Source organism: Aulonocara stuartgranti, assembly GCF_965226115.1.
Source record: "Aulonocara stuartgranti genome assembly, chromosome: 14".
In the NCBI taxonomy this organism is placed as follows: Eukaryota; Metazoa; Chordata; class Actinopteri; order Cichliformes; family Cichlidae; genus Aulonocara; species Aulonocara stuartgranti.
The window spans coordinates 5321173-5340559 of NC_138950.1; the positions used below are offsets into that span (position 1 = coordinate 5321173).

Below are 19387 nucleotides of genomic sequence, written 5' to 3' on the forward strand. Positions count from 1 at the left end.
TCAGAGTCTCCCACTCTTACTGTAACAAGTGACCATGTCAAACCAGATTAAAAGCTTCATGCATGATCGACACAAGGCTGCACAGTATTAGCCTGAACATATTTGGTGACAACAAAAATTACTTTTTAGTATGTTTTTAATTAAAATCATTTATAAAAATTGATGTTCTTCCATATTTTAAGGGTTGAACTAAGGAATTTCCTCCTCCCACTCTTCCCCCAAGATATATTTTAAGGACTGGTTAACATAAAAAAATGTTAAACATAAAAAATAAAACAACAGATGAGGCAAATGTTCTTCTAAATTAGTATTTCACAGTATCTTACTAAACGCTAGATACATATATTCCTGCATGACTTTGGGATTTTGACATTTGTACCTTTTATCTAAATTCAATTACAGTTACTCTGTAACCAGGTTAAATAACTTGGAACATGTGGACACAATTTCCCTGCTTTGCATGCATATAATACACAGATATTTCCAGATAACCGTGTCCTTTCCTGCAGGCTGCTATGAAACAGTTACATGCAGACAGAAGGTGAAGGGTTGGACCTCCCGCTGCAGCTGTTGCCTTGTCTGTCCCTTGTCTCCAGTGTTGTGTGATCTCGGTTCTTGCCTTTTAGAAACTCAGCCGGGCACGGAAAACCCTTTCTACCCAATCAAATGAGGTGACCCCAAGTCCAGTCAGCCAATAGCAGCAGAGGTCTGAGTATAAATACTTTAGTCCATCACCTGGTAGAGCTGGGCGACCCCTATATTTGGTGGATAGGATCTGATCCCGGGATCTGTTACTTCTTTCTTTTCTCCTAAGCAGGTAAAAGAAAAAAAAACAACCCTGAATGCAATGTTTCAGTTTGACTTTTTGGTAAATGAAAGGGAAATATTCTGATGTTTTTCCCATTTAAATATGGATCAAACCTTTTGAGAACAAAATTGGTCTGAGAGGGAAACCAGAAAACTGAATGGTTCCGCACCGCTGGCGAACACCGAGCCGTGAAAACGTACTCCCCCTCTGCATTTCTGTCTTGGATTTTTGTCAAACGTTTTTTCTGGGATGGAAGCTACTAAAATAAACTTTAAATACTCTTCTACCGATGCACACTGTAGCCTGAAACGTAGGCATTTCTTTGAAAGATTCTTGGACGTGAGCAGCAGTGTGGGGTTGAGGGCATATCCATTTGTAGTGCTGTAGTGTTGCGCCAGCAGTTGCGTCTATCTGTCATCTGTTGCTGACGCCTGCAGCACTGGCTTGAGGTATGTCTTTGAATAGTTTAGGAGCGCTTGATATAGTCATGGAACTTGCACAGCCGTCTGTGAGGCATGCAGGCTTTGACCTTTTCGCTGCACCAGGTGTCATCATCAGTTTAATGCACCTCCACTAACTGAGCTCGGCCTCAAGGAAAGAGACACTAACAGCAAACAGAAAAAGAAAGAAGTGAGGAGGAGTTGCATATTTATTCTTGACAACAACCTGATTGATTATGAAGCTGCAGCGCCGGTTGCCTTTTCAGATTCCTAAACTGTTATTGAATTAATTTCTGCAGAAGTTAAAAAGGTTATGTGACCAAAGTAGTTTTTTTCTTTCTTACTGCTTTTTCTCAGCTAAAAAGGAATTAAATGAAATAAACAAAATAGATCATAGAGCATAGAAAAATAAAACTGTGAACCTCATTTATTTCTGAGAATTAATATTTTCTGCTGTTTTCATTTTGTTAAAGCTATTTTAAAAGCTGAATTACTTCTGTGGAAAACTACTCCATGCAGGCTTTCGCCTCCCTTGGAAGCTGACGTTACGTTGAATTGAGTGAGATGGGAGAGAAAGCCAATCATCGTTATGAGCTTGAGGTGGGACGGGTGCAGTGGAGGAGGGGGCATGACTATGCTATTAATAATGTTTGCTGTGAGGGGGAGACAGGTGGTGAGACGTCTGGGAGAAAGGAAGAGCAGGGGGGACATAGCACAGCTGACAAAGAGAGAGGGGGGGGGGGGGGGGCGTGAAGAAGACAGAAGGGAGAAGTTAAAAAGTAAAAAATAAAAGATCAAAGAGGAAGACGGACTTTTCTTACATAACCACACCAGATAGACACCAAGTGATAACTGGTAAATTAAGTAAACACATTTTTTTCATGGGTGTCATATTATTCTGATAAGGGAAACATTGCATGATCCCGCCTAAATAATTAAAACAGCACACTGTCCTCTTTCCCCCGTCTCCTGTCAGGTGGAGTAAGAATCACAGCCATGACGAAGAACTGCCACAACGACTACAAAATGAAGTTCTCGGTGGACGACGAGTACCCCGATCTGACCAAGCACAATAACCACATGGCCAAGGTACAAACCCTGCTCTGACATGGTCTAAACATGGACACTTTACTGCCACACACATGGGCTTAGATGCTATTTCGTTTCAACGAGACATGATTCAGGGTTTTGTGACGATGCATGCCACAAAAATGCGGTGATTACTTCTTTCTGGATCTCTTAGATTTCCCGGTAAAGACAGGTGAGTCACATGGCTGACCTGCGTGTGTTATCTGCTGTAGGTGCTGAGCAAGGAGATCTACGGCAAGCTGAGAAGCAAGTCCACCCCCAGCGGCTTCACCGTGGATGATGTCATCCAGACCGGTGTCGACAACCCTGGTGAGAAGCAAAGGCAAACAGGCACCACGAGACATGAATAACTGTAGCACAACCTGTAACCAAATACGACCTGTGATTAGGTTACTGACATTATAGGTTTTACTTTTATTTCATTCCTAGTTTGACATTTTTGTTGCCGGTTCAGGAACGATTCACTTCATTTTCAAAGGCATTTAAATTTTTGTTTCCTTTTAATACGGGTGGTGTTAGTCAGGCTGTAAGATTGAAGAAGTTCACACCTGTACAACAACACAGCACAACATCCCAGACTCGTCAGCATCTGCTCGTCAGGCTGGTTGTGTTAATGAATTTGACCAAACGGACAAAGATTAAGAGTGAAGACATTTCCTGTATACTTTTTATTTTACTGCTACTTTATTTGATATACAGCATGGTTAAAATCTTTCCTACTCTCCTTCTTGTCCCAAGGTCACCCCTTCATCATGACTGTGGGCTGCGTTGCTGGTGATGAGGAGTCCTATGAGGTCTTCAAGGACCTGCTGGACCCAATCATCTCCGACCGTCATGGTGGATACAAGCCCACCGACAAGCACAAGACCGACCTGAACTTCGAGAACCTGAAGGTGAAGAGTCAAGTGTTGTTCGATATTCCACATTTACACCAGCCTAATCACATTCATTCCCTAAACTGTGTTAAAGCTGATGTACTTGAACTGGACTAACTTAGAAGTTAACTTCCACATCCCTCAAAATGTGGGTCCACATTTCATTTCTTTGAGTTTGTCAATGAAAGACACATTAATTTATTATAGAAATGAAATCAAAATATATACTATGAAATACTATAACATAATTATAATGTCTGCGTTGTGTTCCAGGGTGGTGATGACCTGGACCCCAACTATGTGCTCTCCAGCCGTGTCCGTACTGGCCGCAGCATCAAGGGATTCACCCTGCCCCCCCACAACAGCCGTGGAGAGCGCAGAGCCATCCAGAATCTGTCCATCGAGGGTAAACGCTAAATGTCAAACCTATAAGAATAACCCACATGTTTATAAAACTCATTTTATTCACAGACTGACATCTTTGTGCCGCACACCTTCCTTCCTCAGCACTGTCCAGCCTGGAGGGTGAGTTCAAGGGAAAGTACTACCCCCTGGATGGCATGACTGATGCCGAGCAGGAGCAGCTGATCGCTGATCACTTCCTGTTTGACAAGCCTGTGTCCCCCCTGCTGACCTGCGCCGGTATGGCCCGCGACTGGCCTGACGCCAGAGGCATCTGGTGAGAAACAGAAATGGGAAATCAATAAATCTGAAGACAATTCTATTTTTTTCCTCCTCTTTAAAAAGCAGGGTGATCAGATACGTGCTGTAATCAGCCGAGACAGCAGCTTTTCTCCGTTTATGAAAACACAAACACATTAGAAACATCTGAGAGAAATTCTCCCATCTGCCCTTCCTCAGCAAAGCTTTGACATCATTACCATCTGTCTGCATAATATGAAGAAAACACCAATTATTTCTTCTTTTAAACATCTCTTAAAGCGTCTCATGTTTGCTGAAGCTGCAGTTTAAACTTACATCCTTTACAAATGATGTAAGTCATTTGACTATATCCACAGAGATCTTCAAGGTCAACTTAACAATTTATTGGTTGAATATAGAGAGAAAGCCTGCAAGTGTGGCACAAATTTCTTTAAGAAGTGCTGCTTGTTGCCTGTAAATCAAATAAAACTGAGCTGGGTTTTATTCCTCTAGGCACAACGACAACAAGACCTTCCTGGTCTGGGTGAACGAGGAGGATCACCTGCGTGTCATCTCCATGCAGAAGGGAGGCAACATGAAGGAGGTCTTCAGACGCTTCTGTGTCGGCCTGCAGAAGGTAATACTCACAAACAGGACTTTCTATGGTTTCCTTTTTTGGACTCGCTGGGCTCTTAAACAACCGTAGGATGAATAATTTCTTACTCTTCACCGTTCAGATTGAGGAGATCTTCAAGAAGCACAACCACGGCTTCATGTGGAACGAGCATCTGGGCTACATCCTGACCTGCCCCTCTAACCTGGGAACCGGCCTGCGTGGTGGCGTGCACGTCAAGCTGCCCAAGCTCAGCACACACGCCAAGTTTGAGGAGATCCTGACCAGGCTGCGTCTGCAGAAGCGTGGCACAGGTGCGGAAAAATGCTTTTGAAGCTATAAACAGACATATTAAGCATTTAGTGTACAAACAACCACCTCAGTGTCACTTTTTTGGAACGGATGGTGTGTGTGTGTGTGTGTGTGTGTGTGTGTGTGTGTGTGTGTGTCTCTAAGTTCCAGTAAAATTACTTGATGTGGGAATGAGCCTTTAATTTCACGTCATCCAGCTGTGCCTCTGAAACAAGCTGATAAAAGGGAATAGTTGTCTTTGCTGATGGCATGTACTACGTCAGTGGCTAAAGGGTAACTCCTCCTCCCCCTACACCTCCTCTTGAGCCTTCTTGTTCTTATTGTCCTCATCTTTTGACACAGGCGGTGTGGACACAGCCTCTGTGGGCGGCGTGTTCGACATCTCCAACGCTGACCGTCTGGGCTCCTCTGAGGTGGATCAGGTCCAGCTGGTGGTCGATGGCGTCAAGCTGATGGTTGAGATGGAGAAGCTGCTTGAGAAGGGAGAGTCCATTGATGGCATGATCCCCGCCCAGAAGTAAAGTGGACAGACATCCCACGATCGAATGACTGTCGGAGTTTGTTTTGTTTTTTTATTTTATAAAAAAATGAAGCGGTAGCCTTGTTGTAAAGTTATTTTACTGGTTTCGGCCAACTGGCTACTTTCTGCTTTCTTCTTTCCGTCAACAGACACTCCACTTCTCTTTATCCTCCTTTCTTACTTATTTCTGCCATCATTACTCCTCTCATCCTCTCCTCTACTGTCTTTGGTTTCTTCTAACTCTAACCATCTCTCTTCTCATCATCTCCGTAACATCCTGGGATCAATCCATACATAGTCTGACCATGGCTATGTACACGCACACCAAAGGAATTTTTTTTTGGTTGTACAATATAATGGACTATTAAATGATGCCCCATGTGACAATCAAGCTTCCTGGTTATGTCATCTTTTCTTTATGAGATCTCCTGAGAAGAGAACATTAATTTCACTGGCAGCAATCACAAAACAGACATAAAATAAGAACGAGGTTGAAAGTCTTTATTTTTGTGTGACACATTATTTCCAAGGAGACATGCAGGATTGCAGGTCGATCATTTCTGTAATTTCAGCCCATAAGTTAAGTTTTACTGATAACAGCGACGGCTTTAAACACACTACACAACAGAACTGTAGCCTTAAAGCGCGGCCCTAACCGTATCTAGAGAACAGCCCCACGGGGCGAGGCTCCGTTATACACGAAATAAAAAAATAAAACAAACAAAAAAGAAAGAAATCTGCAAAACTAGCCCTAAATCACAGCTTCACATTATCAGACAGCGGTGGAGACCTGCCGCGGCTGAAATCTCCCATGAAACAGATAAATTGCTGTAGTGAAAGATCACAAATCTGCTCTAACATCCAACATTTCCATTCCCAGTGTTTTGTCAGATGCTGCATACTTGAAAAGGACAAGTTATAGTTGCGTAGCTTTATAGAGTTACAATAGACGTACAACAACCTTTTGATTTTGGAGTTATCAGTGTCCGTGCACCAATGTGTGATCACCGTAGCGCTAAGCGGAGTCTCTGTTGGTATAATTTTGGTAACTATGATCTTTAATGAGCAGCAAAGTGTTGTTTTTATAAAAGAAAAATGAATTCTTAAAGGTCATTCAAGGTCACATTCCCCCTTTAAACTACTGCCTCATCAACGCGCACGCCACAAGCTTTGATAAAGCAGGAGTTCGATTGGTTAACAGTCAAAAACCTCTTACAGCAATACTTAAGTCTGGTTGGTCAACAGTCATACACCTTCCAGCAGTGCTGCAGTCTGATTGGTAAACAGAGGATAAAGTCTACAGTTTGGTAAAGATGTTTCAAAGAAGAAATCAGTGTAATAAAGCACAAAAAAAAAAGACTGATGTAAGACAGATTTTCATTTGAGTTGAGAGTTCATCAGAAATTTGGTACTTTTTAAACGTACCTGTACATCGGTTCCCTCTAATTTGGTTACAGTAACGTCACTGTAACCAAGTGGCACATCTACCTGGAAACCTGAAGACGTCACAGCTGGTTTTACCATGTAAAGTCAAGCAGCCATATAAGCAAAGAAAGACATTCAGGATGATTCTTAGTATTCTTTGTAGTGGGCTTTAAATGGGTGAAAGAAAAAAATGGGATGTTAAAAAGAAAAAAGGGGAAAAAGTTTTTAAAAATAGAAAAGAAAGTGCTCAACAAAATTCAAAAAGGTTACAGCAATAAAAAAAAATAATAATAAAACAAACAAGGAGCCCTGTTAATCGTAATCGGTGCTTATTCAAGTCTTGATTCTTGGCTTTGTGTCTGCATTGCACTACACTCAAGTGAAGCAAAAAGCTGGGATACTGTTTCGTACTGTTAACTACCCAGTGAAGCATCAGCTCCTACACTACAGTATGTTTGGGGATAAAATTATGACGAAAAAAACCTAAAGGTCTTTCTTCCTTTTATGAATGTTTTTATTAAAAATATGAGTCATCACTTTTGGAAAATGGACCAAGTTTTTAACCTCTCAGCATCTGCCAGCTCAAGCCTTTATGGTTAGGTGAAGGGAAAACAGCGATTCCAGGGTGAACTGATAAGACTTCGTGTGGCATGTGGCTAAAACAAAACCCTGAGCAGGTCATGAGTGATCCAGGAGACTGTCAGAAGCAGGAGGTTAAATCGTGTTTGGATTAGCCTGGTAAAACAGGAAGTGGATTTTTTTAGTTGCCATTTTTTTAAAGAAGTATTCCTTTTTAAAATTTTGATGGGCAAAAATGTATTTTCATTAAATGCATTTTACTCTTTATTTACTGGAACTACTTTCATCAGGACCAGTGCGTAGGAGTCCCGAAGCTCCATTAGCAGAAATGTATATGGCATTCATAGTTATGTTTACATTAGTGTATAAGCACATGTAACTACGCATTGCACATTTTTAGCTTAACTTTAGCCATTTGTATCTACACAGTGAGAGCTTGTCCTGCATCCAGAGCATCGAACCGTCAACTGGGTCAGACTAAGAAACCCAAAGACCGGCTTAAGAGAGAGCCTAACATGTGGTTGTAAGGATGTTTTCCCCAACCTCACTCTTAGATGCTACAAAATCCTACACACTGGTTGTTTAACTTGTGTGTCTGTGTCACAATAATGCACTCCGATTGGCTTGTTGTTTTTGTTTGTCTTTTTAAGAAAAATACAACATAAAACTGATGAAACCAACATGGATACAGGAACTTCCTGTTAGGTATTAAAATTAATTTCTTCTATTGCAAGGAACACATTAAACTTAGCACTTTAAAGGACAAACATTTGGTGAAGTTGTATTTGTTTTTAAGGATCAGAGCGAACGCTTAAATAATCAGGTTGGTCCTGTATTATTAGGCAGCTTTGCTTGTCTGTAAGCGCTTCACCTGCCAGCTATGAGCCCAGCAGGCAGAGAAGCAGTTTACCTGAAATGATACAAACACGTCAGACTCCCAAATGAGCAGAAACACCACTTTTGTTCATGGATGGGCAGAAATTCTGCAACGCTTGTCTTTGCATTTCTGCATGTCTCCCTCTAGAGGCCGGAGGTCACACTACGCCCTCACTTAAATATGTGACGTTTGCCAAATGTCTGCCCGTTTTAAAAGCACTAAAGAAAGAAAATAAACTTAATACACAAAAATGAAAACATTTCTTTAAATAGCAGCTCTTTAAAAAGGAATGACAACAAATATGATACAAAAGGAATAACAATGTCAACAACAACTTATTCAGCTCCATCATTCGCACCATCCCCATCATCATCATCAAATATGAAATCATGAAAACAAAAACAGTCTGACTCTATGGGCTCATTTTTTTATAGTGGTGGTGTTAAGCAGGGATTGTAGGTCACTGACAGCTCCAAGGTCAAGGGTCATCATAAGCCTGCAGCGGTGGGCTATCCACATCTGTGTATCCATTTGTCTGCCTGTGACTGGTGGCATCAGAAGAAGAGGGTCTTTGGCGGAGGCGAGGCATCATTAGCCACGCCAGCTGAGGTGGAGCCCAGGGATGAAGAGAAGAGGGCTTGTGACCCTTCTCCTCTGCATCCCTCATCATTCATTAACCTGTCCTGTGCGTTGTCAATCTGCCCCACCCCCGGTTGCCCTCAGAGCTCCAGCTCCTTGGACACTTTGGTGGCAATGTCTCTAAAGGCTAACGGTGCCCCCCAGAGGCGCTTGAACTTTACACCGCTGCTCTGGCCCAGCCCGCTGGGCAGCTGGCAGACCTCGGCCTCGAAGGCCACGCGGGCCCCGGCTGCTCCGTGGGTGCAGGACAGGAGGAAAGGCCCGGCCAGGTGGACCTGGCAGCCGCAGCCCTGTGCCGCCTCACGCAGCGCTAGCACCACCTCGGCCGGGTCGCGGGGGCTCCGTACCCTCACATCCCAGCCGCATCGGGGGGTCCGGGGCTCGGCCGCTTTCTGATGCCCAGATAGATGGCGACTGAAAAGGTTAAGAAAAGGGAGGGGTGATGCAAATGGAGGAGATAGATGGAAAGTTTTTAAGAGAAGAGCAAAGGCAGAAGAAGAGATTTAAATGTAGGATGATGAATGGTAAAGTGTGAAGACAAGTGATTGAATGTGTGGTTGTGTGAGAATATGAGTGGTTAGGGGGAGGGGAGGAGAAGAAAGACAATTAATATCACACACATCACTGGATTTTGATTCTGTTCCTAGGACACAGATGAGTCAAAGTCTATTTTCTACACTAACACATAATTGCTGTTCAAATAAGATATGAAAATAAACATTTCTTCTTTAAAAATGTTTTATAATGAGTAACATGAAAGTGGTCAGTGTTCAGTGTAATCAATAATTATCGTCTGTAATGGACTTCTTGTTCTGGAGCAACAAGTGACAACAAACAGCATAAAACCTGCTGGTAAAAAATATAATTTAATGCATTTTCTATTAGTCCAGCATTATAGTTCTATTATCTACCACAGGGAGACACACTCAGCATCTACCACCACAGTCCGTTTGCTAATGTTAGCCTGGTGCAGCTGGTTTACCTGCTGTTTTTAACCTGAGACTGGGCTGGAGCAGCTGAGGCTGAGAGGGAGCGCACACCAGTTTGAGTAAAATAAAGAGAGACCGAGACTCAGTTTACAGAGATTACAGTACAAGAAATGAATGCGACCTCTGAGCTATGATTCAGTGGTCTCATGTGGCTTTTGATTACTGACAAAAATATTTTTGAATTTCATCCAGAGGTGAAAAATATCTCTGTGTGCCTCGTATGTCTCATATAAATAATATGAAACAGCATGAGTGTGATTTCATCTCTGTAGCCTCTCAGTAACAAATAAATGAAGAAAAGAATAGACAGCAGTAACAGCCATTTATAGCAGGTCACATTTCTGATACAGAGGTTTACATACGTCTTTTTATTTTTTATTTAAGATGCTTGCAAGGAAGAGACTGTACATGATGTATCAAGTTTTGTATTTGCCTTTAAACTTGACAAAGACTTTAAGATGATCTAGATGTGCTATAGCACATTATAGAGACTGTAGAGAGGGAATAGAGCAGGTCATTATACAATACACTGAAAAAAACAAACCAAATTTCAATTATTCTTTATAGTGCTGAGTAACTTAATCTATACCTAACAGTAAAGCCTAAGATTCTCTCCTTAATCTACACTACATGGATGGGATAATTTCCTTAATTAATAATTTGAATTTGAAAAATAATTGGTAACTAAAGCCTTAACAAATGCAGCGAAGCACCTTTTATCTGTAACAGTTCACAAGCGTTGACCTTTGGCGACAAATGTGACAGAGGCACTCACACTGCTGAGCTTTCTTATAAATAGCCTGATGCGTTTCATTATTCATGACCTGTTTCGGCTGCATAAGGGGAAAAAAAACACTTTGTAGGGTATCGAGGGTTACTGCTGCAAACCTGCATCACATATGAACCTGTGATTGGTGAAAACATGGCTCTGCTAACTGAACCCTGAATTCAGTGAGTGTGCACGATGTGTCTTTCTGCCTCCAGCGTGCTTCGACATGTTTCCGTGTGAAAAATAGCCTCTGTTGGAACTTTATTTCCTGTACTGGTTAAAACATGTTTACTCACCTTGTGACCGGAGATCTGCTGATTCTCTCAGGTTCGTCTGTGACCCTCAAGAAGAAAAAAAAAAATTTATCTGTTAGAAATCAATCGGCCAACCGCTTTCTCACACAACCCCTCCCCTTCTACACCCCCCACCCCCTTTTCCTGTCAATCAGCAGCACAGCTAATGGACCAATCCACTAAACACGACACAGAACATGATCTTCAAATCACAGATGGATCACCGACCTGCACTCACTGCACTGAAACACTGGATGGATGTGAAACCACAAAAATCGACAAAACGAGTGAGAAGGATGAACAAATGCCGAGGGGGTGAATTTATGGCAGCAGACCAGGTCTCAACACATAGTTTGTGTTACACGACTCACGCAAACGCAGACTTTAATGCTGGTAGAAGCACAAATTAGTGAGTTGCAAGATGCCAGCAGGGTACTCATGAGATACATTTGTACTGACAGCTTTTTCACAGGCTTTACGACTGCATTTCACGACTTTTGTTTTAGCTTATACTGGACAAATAGACTGCCATTTTCTACTCCTACTGCACTGCGAGCGGTCGTATGCATCCATTCACGCACACATGCAGACCACACATTCAGACAGTGCTCTATTCTGTGAACGCTCTTTTTTTATATGATACCCACACTCTCACGCTGATGGATGCATCAGCAGCAATTTGTGGTTCGGCGTCTCGCTGAGGACATTCAGACTAGAGGAGCCAGGGATTGAACCACCGGTCTTCCGGTTAGTAGATATAGGACACTATGACATAGAGCCTTCATCTGTAGTTCGGATTCAGGAGACCAAGCCCTTTCTAATTTTAAGATTAGGATTCAAACTTTCCTCTTTGATGAAGCTTATAGTTAGTTAGTTCCCATGATGCACTGAGCACTTCTTCTTCTCCTCCACCCTCTTTAATAGCTGCATGTCATTGATTTTCTGTCTGCTCTCTCCTGTAGTTTGTGCCGTCTCCAGGACCACATGATTTGCTACGATTACACTCACACAGACGGGCTGGTTAATACAGATCCCATCTGTGTCCACCGGGGGCCACTGTTGCTATTCACGCACTTGACTGATGGCTTCCTTCCCGCCAGCATGGCAACCTGATCTCTATTCGTGGAAATGGGGGTGACTTTGAAGGAGCCAGCAGTGAGTTTTCACTGACAGATTAAGTTTGAAAAATGAAACCTAATATGAACTAAGATGACCGTTGCTCTGACTAAGGAGCTGTTGTGGTGCAGAGGTTTTAATCAGGGCTAAACAAATGTTTAGATTGCGTAGTTCAATGTTTTGACTGCGTCACACAAAATAAAAAGTAGAGAGCGATCTGTCCTAATCCCCAGGAATAACCACTGGGATACACCTTTACGGGAAAAAGTTATCCAAGTAATTATTGAGCAAATATCTCGAGGGGAATTCTTTAGGTTTAAGAACACTAAACTTGACCATTATAATTGAAGAGTTTTGAGGTGCTCTATAAAGATTATGACCTTGACATCTTGTCTGTGTAAAGAACGAGAATAACACTCCTGCTCCTCCAAAACAAGGAGCATCGCATCCTCATGAAGGAATTCAAGTGTTTTGTGAGCAACGAGTGTGGAGTGGCAGACTGACCAGACTCTGCTGTGAGTCAGTGACTGTGTGCAAACGCTCAAGTATGTAAACTGCAAAAAAACAGATTGTGTGGGGGAGAGAGAAGCAGAACAAAAAGAAGAGGACAAGGACGCAAAAAGGGAGAGGAAAAAAAGACCGAAACTGGGACGAGAGACAGACAGACAATTTGCGGCAGTGTAACAGAACAATCTGCTGGTATCGTGAGGGAGAGCTGCGCGCAATCCCAGTTTAAGACACAGATAAACTGTGGTTATATAACTAATCCTGGTTTAAGACGGCAGTGATGCTGGGTCAGTCGGTTAGGATGACTGTAGCAGGCCCAGATGCTTCTTACAAGCCTCTTCTCCTGCGGAGCGCTAAGACGCACGCTGGGTACATTTACAGTCACGGTTCAACATATTTGTTGTATCGCATTAATTGTCAACAGTTACAGCATGATCCATTAGCTTTCTGCCACCTTGTATACCATTACAGCAATCTCCACATTGCCTTAGTCTAAATTAAAACGTCCTGTGCATCCTGTGCACAGCCTTCTAGTCTCCTAATACCAACCTGAAAAACCCTTCAGACCTTTCCTCAGTTTGTTTGCTCTAGAAAGAATCCTTAGCTGTGGACTGATGTCAAAAATATCTTTTTAAACACTTGAAATAATATTTTATAACATTAGATGTGAAGAAAAAAATCAAGACAGTTATCTAGAAGTGGATAAAAGTGATATTTTTGACATACGTTGCTGCTAAAACCCATTCAGGAACGCACCATATGTCACACTTTTCAGAGGGATAGAACCTGCCTGTCTTCATCTCAGCTCTTCTTCCTTCACCCCCTGTGTCTTTCGTGTATAAAATACACTCCCCTTCCTTTCTGTCCTGGTTTCTCTGCTTTCTCTGAGAATCCAAAACCCTGCTGCTGCACGACTGATGATTTGTTAACAGCATGGACAAACATATGGTGTTGATTTTGTGACTCAAAGTAGTGCAGTTGATCTGCAATAAACTCATACTCCAGGGAACGCACAAACATACACACACATCTCCATAGTGTTGTTTATTCTACACTCTGCATGAACAAGAGTGTGCGTGTTGTCCATGCGCTTGTTTGTGAGTAGTGATTTCTAGCTATAATAGCTAAAAGACCTAGCATCCTACCTGATGGTAACATTTAAAGCCATACTACAGTAAAAAGGAAAACTTAAACATACATTTAAAATAGAAATAATTCACATTTTTGTTGCTTTTAAGTGCTTTGCTAGAAGCAGGTAATGGTGCTGTGCTGTTTACAGCCTGTAGTGAGTGCTACAGCCTAAAGCTGAGCCACTGGAGATGGGAGGAGTGACAAAGAGACACTAAAGCAGACAGCAGCTGATCAGAGTTTTAGAAACACAAACACGCTGGTTTTGAGATAAAGCTGCTCTACTGGAAGAAGCAACCATCAAACATTTCATCAGTGGACTTGGCCACAACTTTAAGTCACACATCTGCAGAGTTTAGTCTTACTGCATTTCAACTTTCTAAAGGGAAGTTTGAATCCTGGATTTTTATAACCTTTTACGTCAGTTAATGGAAACATAAAACCGAGTGTGTACAAACAGTGACCGAGCATGGGTGAATAAGCACATCAAGTAACATAAAAGGAGAAGATGTATCACAACAAATTTCTGCATGGTAAGCAAGTTAAGCGTGGGACTTTTAAAAAACCTTTTAATGCAGCAACAACTGTTTTATCCGTTTTATGTATGAATGCACAATGAATAACCAGAAAACACAACGTAGCCCAAAGTTATGCACTATTATGTTTTGAGTACTCATTTATTTAAGTAAAAGATTTGATCGGACTTGATCCAGATAAGAAGATGGATGTAATGAAAATAATAAATAATAAAGAGATTTTACAAAAATAAAAATGTCTTTAATAAATCGAAGAACTTTTGAGCAGTTATGTCGATGCTGCAGATCAAATAGTGCTGACCAACATAAAGAAAGGCAGCATTTCACATGCACACTCAATGCTCACAAGAACCCCGCGTTTAGTCTATAAGCATATTGTGTATTTTAACAGCCAAGATATACAAGACAAATATGCTTTATACCCAAATTCCAACTGCATATTAGGCTTTTTCATATTTTCTCTCACACGTATCCTGCAAACTGGTTCTGGGTTTGAATCAACTGGTGGGGCCGGACGTTTTGCATACATGTCTTTGGATAGTACTTCAAAGGCCATCTAAGATTTTTTTAAGACCTGCTTATGTTATTTCCTTTATCAACTATTCTTCACTTAAAAAAAAAATCAAAATTTTGATTTTACCACCATGAAGCTAAAATATAAATTTTAGTGGAAATATTTGACTGAGACAGTTGACTTATTTATATTAATTACTACCTTTAGAGTAGCTTTGCCTCAGATAAAACTTCATATAACTAAACTCTGACCTGCAACAGACTGCAACAGTGAATGAGGGGTAGAGGGGATGACTGAGCACTGGCAGGCAGACAGACAGTCAGATGGACAGAAGCAGCCAGAAAACATGGGAAAGGAAGACTTACTAACTGTTTTTGTTCCCTGCGGGAGGGTGCAGCCCGACATGGACTTGTTTGAGCTCTGACGTTTAGAAGGGTCAAGAGTGACCCTAGGAGGAGAGAGGAAGAAGAGAAGGAGGTGAAGAGAGGATGAGAGGAATGGAAAAAAATGGAAAATTGAAAGTTTTTGAAAGAGAGATGTGAGTGGAAGAAAAAGCAAGTGAAGGGGTAGACAACACAGAGTGACAGTAAGAAGCACAGGTAGAAGAGGTGAAGAATTCAACATCAGGTACTGTAGTTCAAGAAAAGAAGGATAGAAGACTGGAAGGTGACTGGCAAGAAAAAGCCAAAGTGGTTAAAGAATCAAACAAACAAACAGATAAAGCAACAATAAGCAGCCAAGAACAACCGTGAAAGACATACAGTGTGTCCACCTAGCGCGCAGACCTGGGTCAGATAGGTTATCATTTACCTTTTTAGCTTTAATTGCCACTAAGGTGCAGTAAGGCGGAGGTGCCTCAGGAATACAGTTCATGGGAGGAACTGAAAAAAGGAGGTAACCATGCTGAATAAAATCGAATTTTTATAAATTTAAACTGGTCTTCATATACTGTCCATCGATGTCGCAGGATTGTGTGGATGTGTGTGTTTACTGTTGGTTTACTGTTACATGCAGACAGCTTTACTTCTTCAGGACAGAGTAATTCATATTTTGTCTTGTAGTGTAGTAAGATGTACACACTTGGAACATTACACAGCCCCCACAGTCAAATCTAAATAACTAAAACTGAATTAGTGCAGTAAACGGTAACTTTAGTATTCTGTGATGTTTGAATCTGTGGTTAGCAGTGGGTGGATATTTCCATGAAGATGTGGATGTGGCGGAAAAAAAAGACTGAGAATCTTGAATGTGAGAAAATTAAATTGGCGAACAATATTTGAACACTATTAGACCCAGGTCTGACACTCCGGAGGACAAGTTCTGAAGCCTGTAAAGCTGAATTATTAGAGAAGGAAGGCTGGTAGGTTAGTACTGGTTAAGGAGACGTGACAGGCAGCAAGGTTATCGAAATGATCTTCATGTGCAGAACTACACTGTCTAGTTGTAAGCTCATAATCAGACAGGCCTGTACTGTCACTTTACCACAACGATTAGCAGTATTACTAAACATTTAACAAAAATACGTGCAGATTTATTAACAAGCCACTGTGTTTCTACCAGTTAGCCCCGTCCACTCCCTGTTTCTTTGTTACTTAAAGCTTTCAAAAACAGTAAGACTTGACATTCAAACATCTAGCTTCTCCTCTTACCTGCGAGTCAGCTTGGAGGTGATTTTGCTGAGCAGGTTGGTCGTACCCCGGGTCCTGGCATGGGGCAGTGGGCTGGCATCGTGGGACAGCGTAGGAGACGCTGGAGGAGCGTGAGAGGGAGGCCGGCGGTCTCTAATCTGCCCTCCGTGAAAAGTGCTCCTCACTGTGGATCCCCGGGACAGACGGGAGGAAGGCGTGGAGGATGAGGAGGAGGTCCCAGAGGCACCTGCAATGCTGTGGGTAGAGGGGGAGGCAGGGGGGAGGCGGTGGGATGTGGAACTGGAGAGGTGGGTGAGGGTGGAGAAGTTGCAAGTTAGACTATTAGAACAAGTGCAACTGTTCAGGAACCATACAAGCACCAAACCATTTATACATATTTGATTACGGCTTTTCCAAACATCTGGAAGGAAGCGCGTTCAACATAAACAGAATCAAACCAGAGAAGTTACATTCACATTATAATTGCAGCGTAGGCTGTTTGAGCCAGTGTTAGGCAACAATCGCAAAACTGCGCATTTTCACTTCACTTTCAGACCCCAAATAGACCAGTGTGACCCATCTTCACTGGAAAAACACGCCACCTCGAGCAGTGATGTGACTCACTGATGTGTTTGTGACAAACAAAGGCTCGAATGAATCGGTGGCAGAAAACACTCGATAGCAAAATAAGTATTTTTCATCTTTCATTTGGATTTTTTGACATCAAGTGCAGATTATTAGCAGACTTATGGCTTTAAGTTGGATTTAACATGCCAAGTGCATTTAAAAACACTTAATCAATCATTACGTAACTGGGTTTCTTCATGGCTTAAACTGGGGTTAAAGACAAGCTCCATCATTAGTTTGCAGTATTAAACAAAATCTATGGACACTGATAACTGGCTGGCTGATAAAAGGTGAATTATCCTTGAGTATATTTAACAACCTAACAATTTAAAAATAATTATTTGTCCGGTTTGATTTTACAATTCAAACCAAAGACGTCAACAGGTGAAATTATAATGAGCTGTTCGCAAACAGACTTTATTTCAGACTTTTCAAGAAAAATGAAAAGTCTGAAATAAAGTCTAAAAGTAAAAGACAGAAAGACCAGCAGAGCTAGCTGTCATACATTTCACACAGGTTGTTTTCTAACCTGAAAATTAACCCAAAATATTCTCTCTCTTGTGAGCGCCTGCATGCCCCACTACCTCATGTCCAGTTCCCCTCTCCTGTCACACATTTATGCACCTACGCACATAAACCACATACACACACACACACACCTCTCCACCCCTGACTCTCAGGCTGGCTGGTGGCCTGAGGCTGCTTTTCATAACGCTCTAGATAACACCCACACACAGGGTTCAAGTGGGACAGAGCCATTAGATGGGTTAAGCTGAAGCGCAGCCGTTGCAGAGCAAAATCGTTTAGCGTCAATGTGAACTGGCTGCCTACTGAGACTCACCTCAGGGGGCACATGGGGGCTGGAGAGAGCAGAGGACAGCGGGACGGGGGATGGTTGAAAAAAATAAATTTTCTGTTCTGTAGCTGTGTGTGGTTTTGTACACAAGTTTCACCAGTGCCTCAAACTAATGTCAGTGCTTGATTAGTTAAAGCAGAGATGTCAAACTTAAGGCCCGGGGACCAGAATGGGCTTGGCAAAGACTCCTATCCCACCCAGTGGATCGCTCTGGAAAATAAACTTTTTCTGAGGTTTTAATAGTTTTCCTACTGATGAAGACCTCCCCTCTGGCCATTGGTATAATACCAACGTAATTAAGAATTAGTTAAACAATTAAAGGTTTACAGATATCTTAATCGGTCACAGACATTTCAGTTTTTTTATAATAGGGGTCACCATTAAAAAAACAAAAACAAACCTGAGGCATACTGTTGAAAATGTTCCCTCCTATATTGAGATATTTTGAGGATTAAACGTGTAATTAAGCTTGTTTACATTGACAGATAGGGGAGTTTTATTGGTCTGACCCATTTAAGATAAAAATGGGCTGTAAAATGTAAAATGTAAAATAAGTTTGACATCCCAGAGTTTGAGGAACTCCTCTGATTTCTGTTTTTAATGTATACATGGATTATTACAGCTGACCCATTGCTCTTTTCATATACCAAAGAGCATCTGCATTATGTCCTGATAATGAAGTCCCTTATCTTCCAGTCTTATCACAAGCTGACCTCAAACATGAACTTTGGACAGTGTCTGAGGAATCCGGGACACAGCTTCCCTTTCTCACATGTAGCACGCCCCAGGAAATGACCCGCCTAATGCTTTGTCATTACTGCAAATACTTTGTGTGCTTTAGGTAAGGGAGTTGCCCTGGTAGAGCGTGCAGGAGGCAGGACACATGATGCCCACTTGCTAGCAGTAAATGCACTCAGCTATTACCCGCCCTGCTCACACATCAATCCCCAGAATCCGATGTCCTAGGTTGCTGGCAGGTTAGAAATCAGCTAATATTCGATCTGACTGCATCAGATATTTGTGCTCTCACGTGCACTTCTGTGAGGTGAGGCCTTGAAATGTTCAGGGCTGCAGCGCATTTGTGAAAACAGCTTCTTCACACATAGTTTGAGCTCAGCGGAGGACCTGATGTAGGCAATCAACAAACGAACAGTCACGTAAATTCAAGTACCGAACATGCGCAGTGTTTTGGGCTTTTATTCTGATCTTTTAGGACTACAGGTTAGACAGTTGTCATGTACAATTTGTGCGTGTGTTTGTTCTTCCATGCACGTGATTTTCCCATCAACCACTCTGGCATGGCATCACATTGACAAGGCCTCTGAGGCAAATGGAGGGTTATGTTGGTGCAACGCCAGTCCTCACTTCATCCTGCTGCTCCCTCCTGTTCACCTCCTCTCCCGTTTCTTCCTCCCCCCTCTGCTTTCTCTTCTCCTCAACCTTCCTTTGTTTAGAGCAGACATTTATCCTGCACGCTCTAACACCACCTGTTAAATCATAACAGTGAGCTACAGCAGAGGATGCTGCCTCGGTGCAATGCCTAAATCGAACAGTGTGGGGTGTGTCATCTTCTCTGCTCACAGGAGAGTAAGCGTCTCCTGAACA

General features: G+C 42.1%; 2 protein-coding genes across 5 annotated transcripts in view; one reads left to right on the forward strand and one right to left on the reverse strand.

Annotated features, from left to right (window-relative positions):
• Positions 1-691: 691 nt before the first annotated feature.
• On the forward strand, positions 692-5690 carry ckmb (creatine kinase, muscle b). The gene is made up of 9 exons (XM_082503258.1): positions 692-817; positions 2225-2337; positions 2550-2646; positions 3076-3230; positions 3486-3618; positions 3720-3891; positions 4368-4491; positions 4592-4781; positions 5122-5690. The coding sequence occupies exons 2-9, from the start codon at positions 2245-2247 to the stop codon at positions 5298-5300; spliced, it is 1143 nt and encodes a 380-aa protein (XP_082359384.1). The 5' UTR covers positions 692-817; positions 2225-2244; the 3' UTR covers positions 5301-5690.
• An 89-nt stretch (positions 5691-5779) lies between these two features.
• Positions 5780-19387, reverse strand: part of mark4b (MAP/microtubule affinity-regulating kinase 4b) — a 64799-nt gene continuing 51191 nt past the window's right edge. For 2 of the 4 annotated variants that reach the window (XM_082503257.1, XM_082503256.1), the window contains exons 15-18: positions 16321-16599; positions 15037-15119; positions 10874-10918; positions 9056-9233 (exon numbers count right to left, since the gene is read on the reverse strand). In XM_082503257.1, coding sequence (XP_082359383.1) covers positions 9169-9233; positions 10874-10918; positions 15037-15119; positions 16321-16599 — 472 coding nt within the window. In that variant the 3' untranslated portion in view covers positions 9056-9168. Of the gene's footprint in view, positions 9234-10873; positions 10919-15036; positions 15120-16320; positions 16600-19387 lie in introns of all 4 variants that reach the window. The other 2 variants (XM_082503255.1, XM_082503254.1) reach the window with 1 other exon arrangement.

Excerpts from the sequence above, each read along its gene's own strand:
- ckmb (XM_082503258.1), top strand. The coding sequence starts at position 2,245 with ATGACGAAGAACTGCCACAACGACTACAAAATGAAGTTCTCGGTGGAC. Across the intron at positions 3,231-3,485 it reads TGAACTTCGAGAACCTGAAG|GGTGGTGATGACCTGGACCC; the intron begins GTGAAGAGTCAA and ends GTTGTGTTCCAG. Across the intron at positions 3,892-4,367 it reads CCTGACGCCAGAGGCATCTG|GCACAACGACAACAAGACCT; the intron begins GTGAGAAACAGA and ends TTATTCCTCTAG.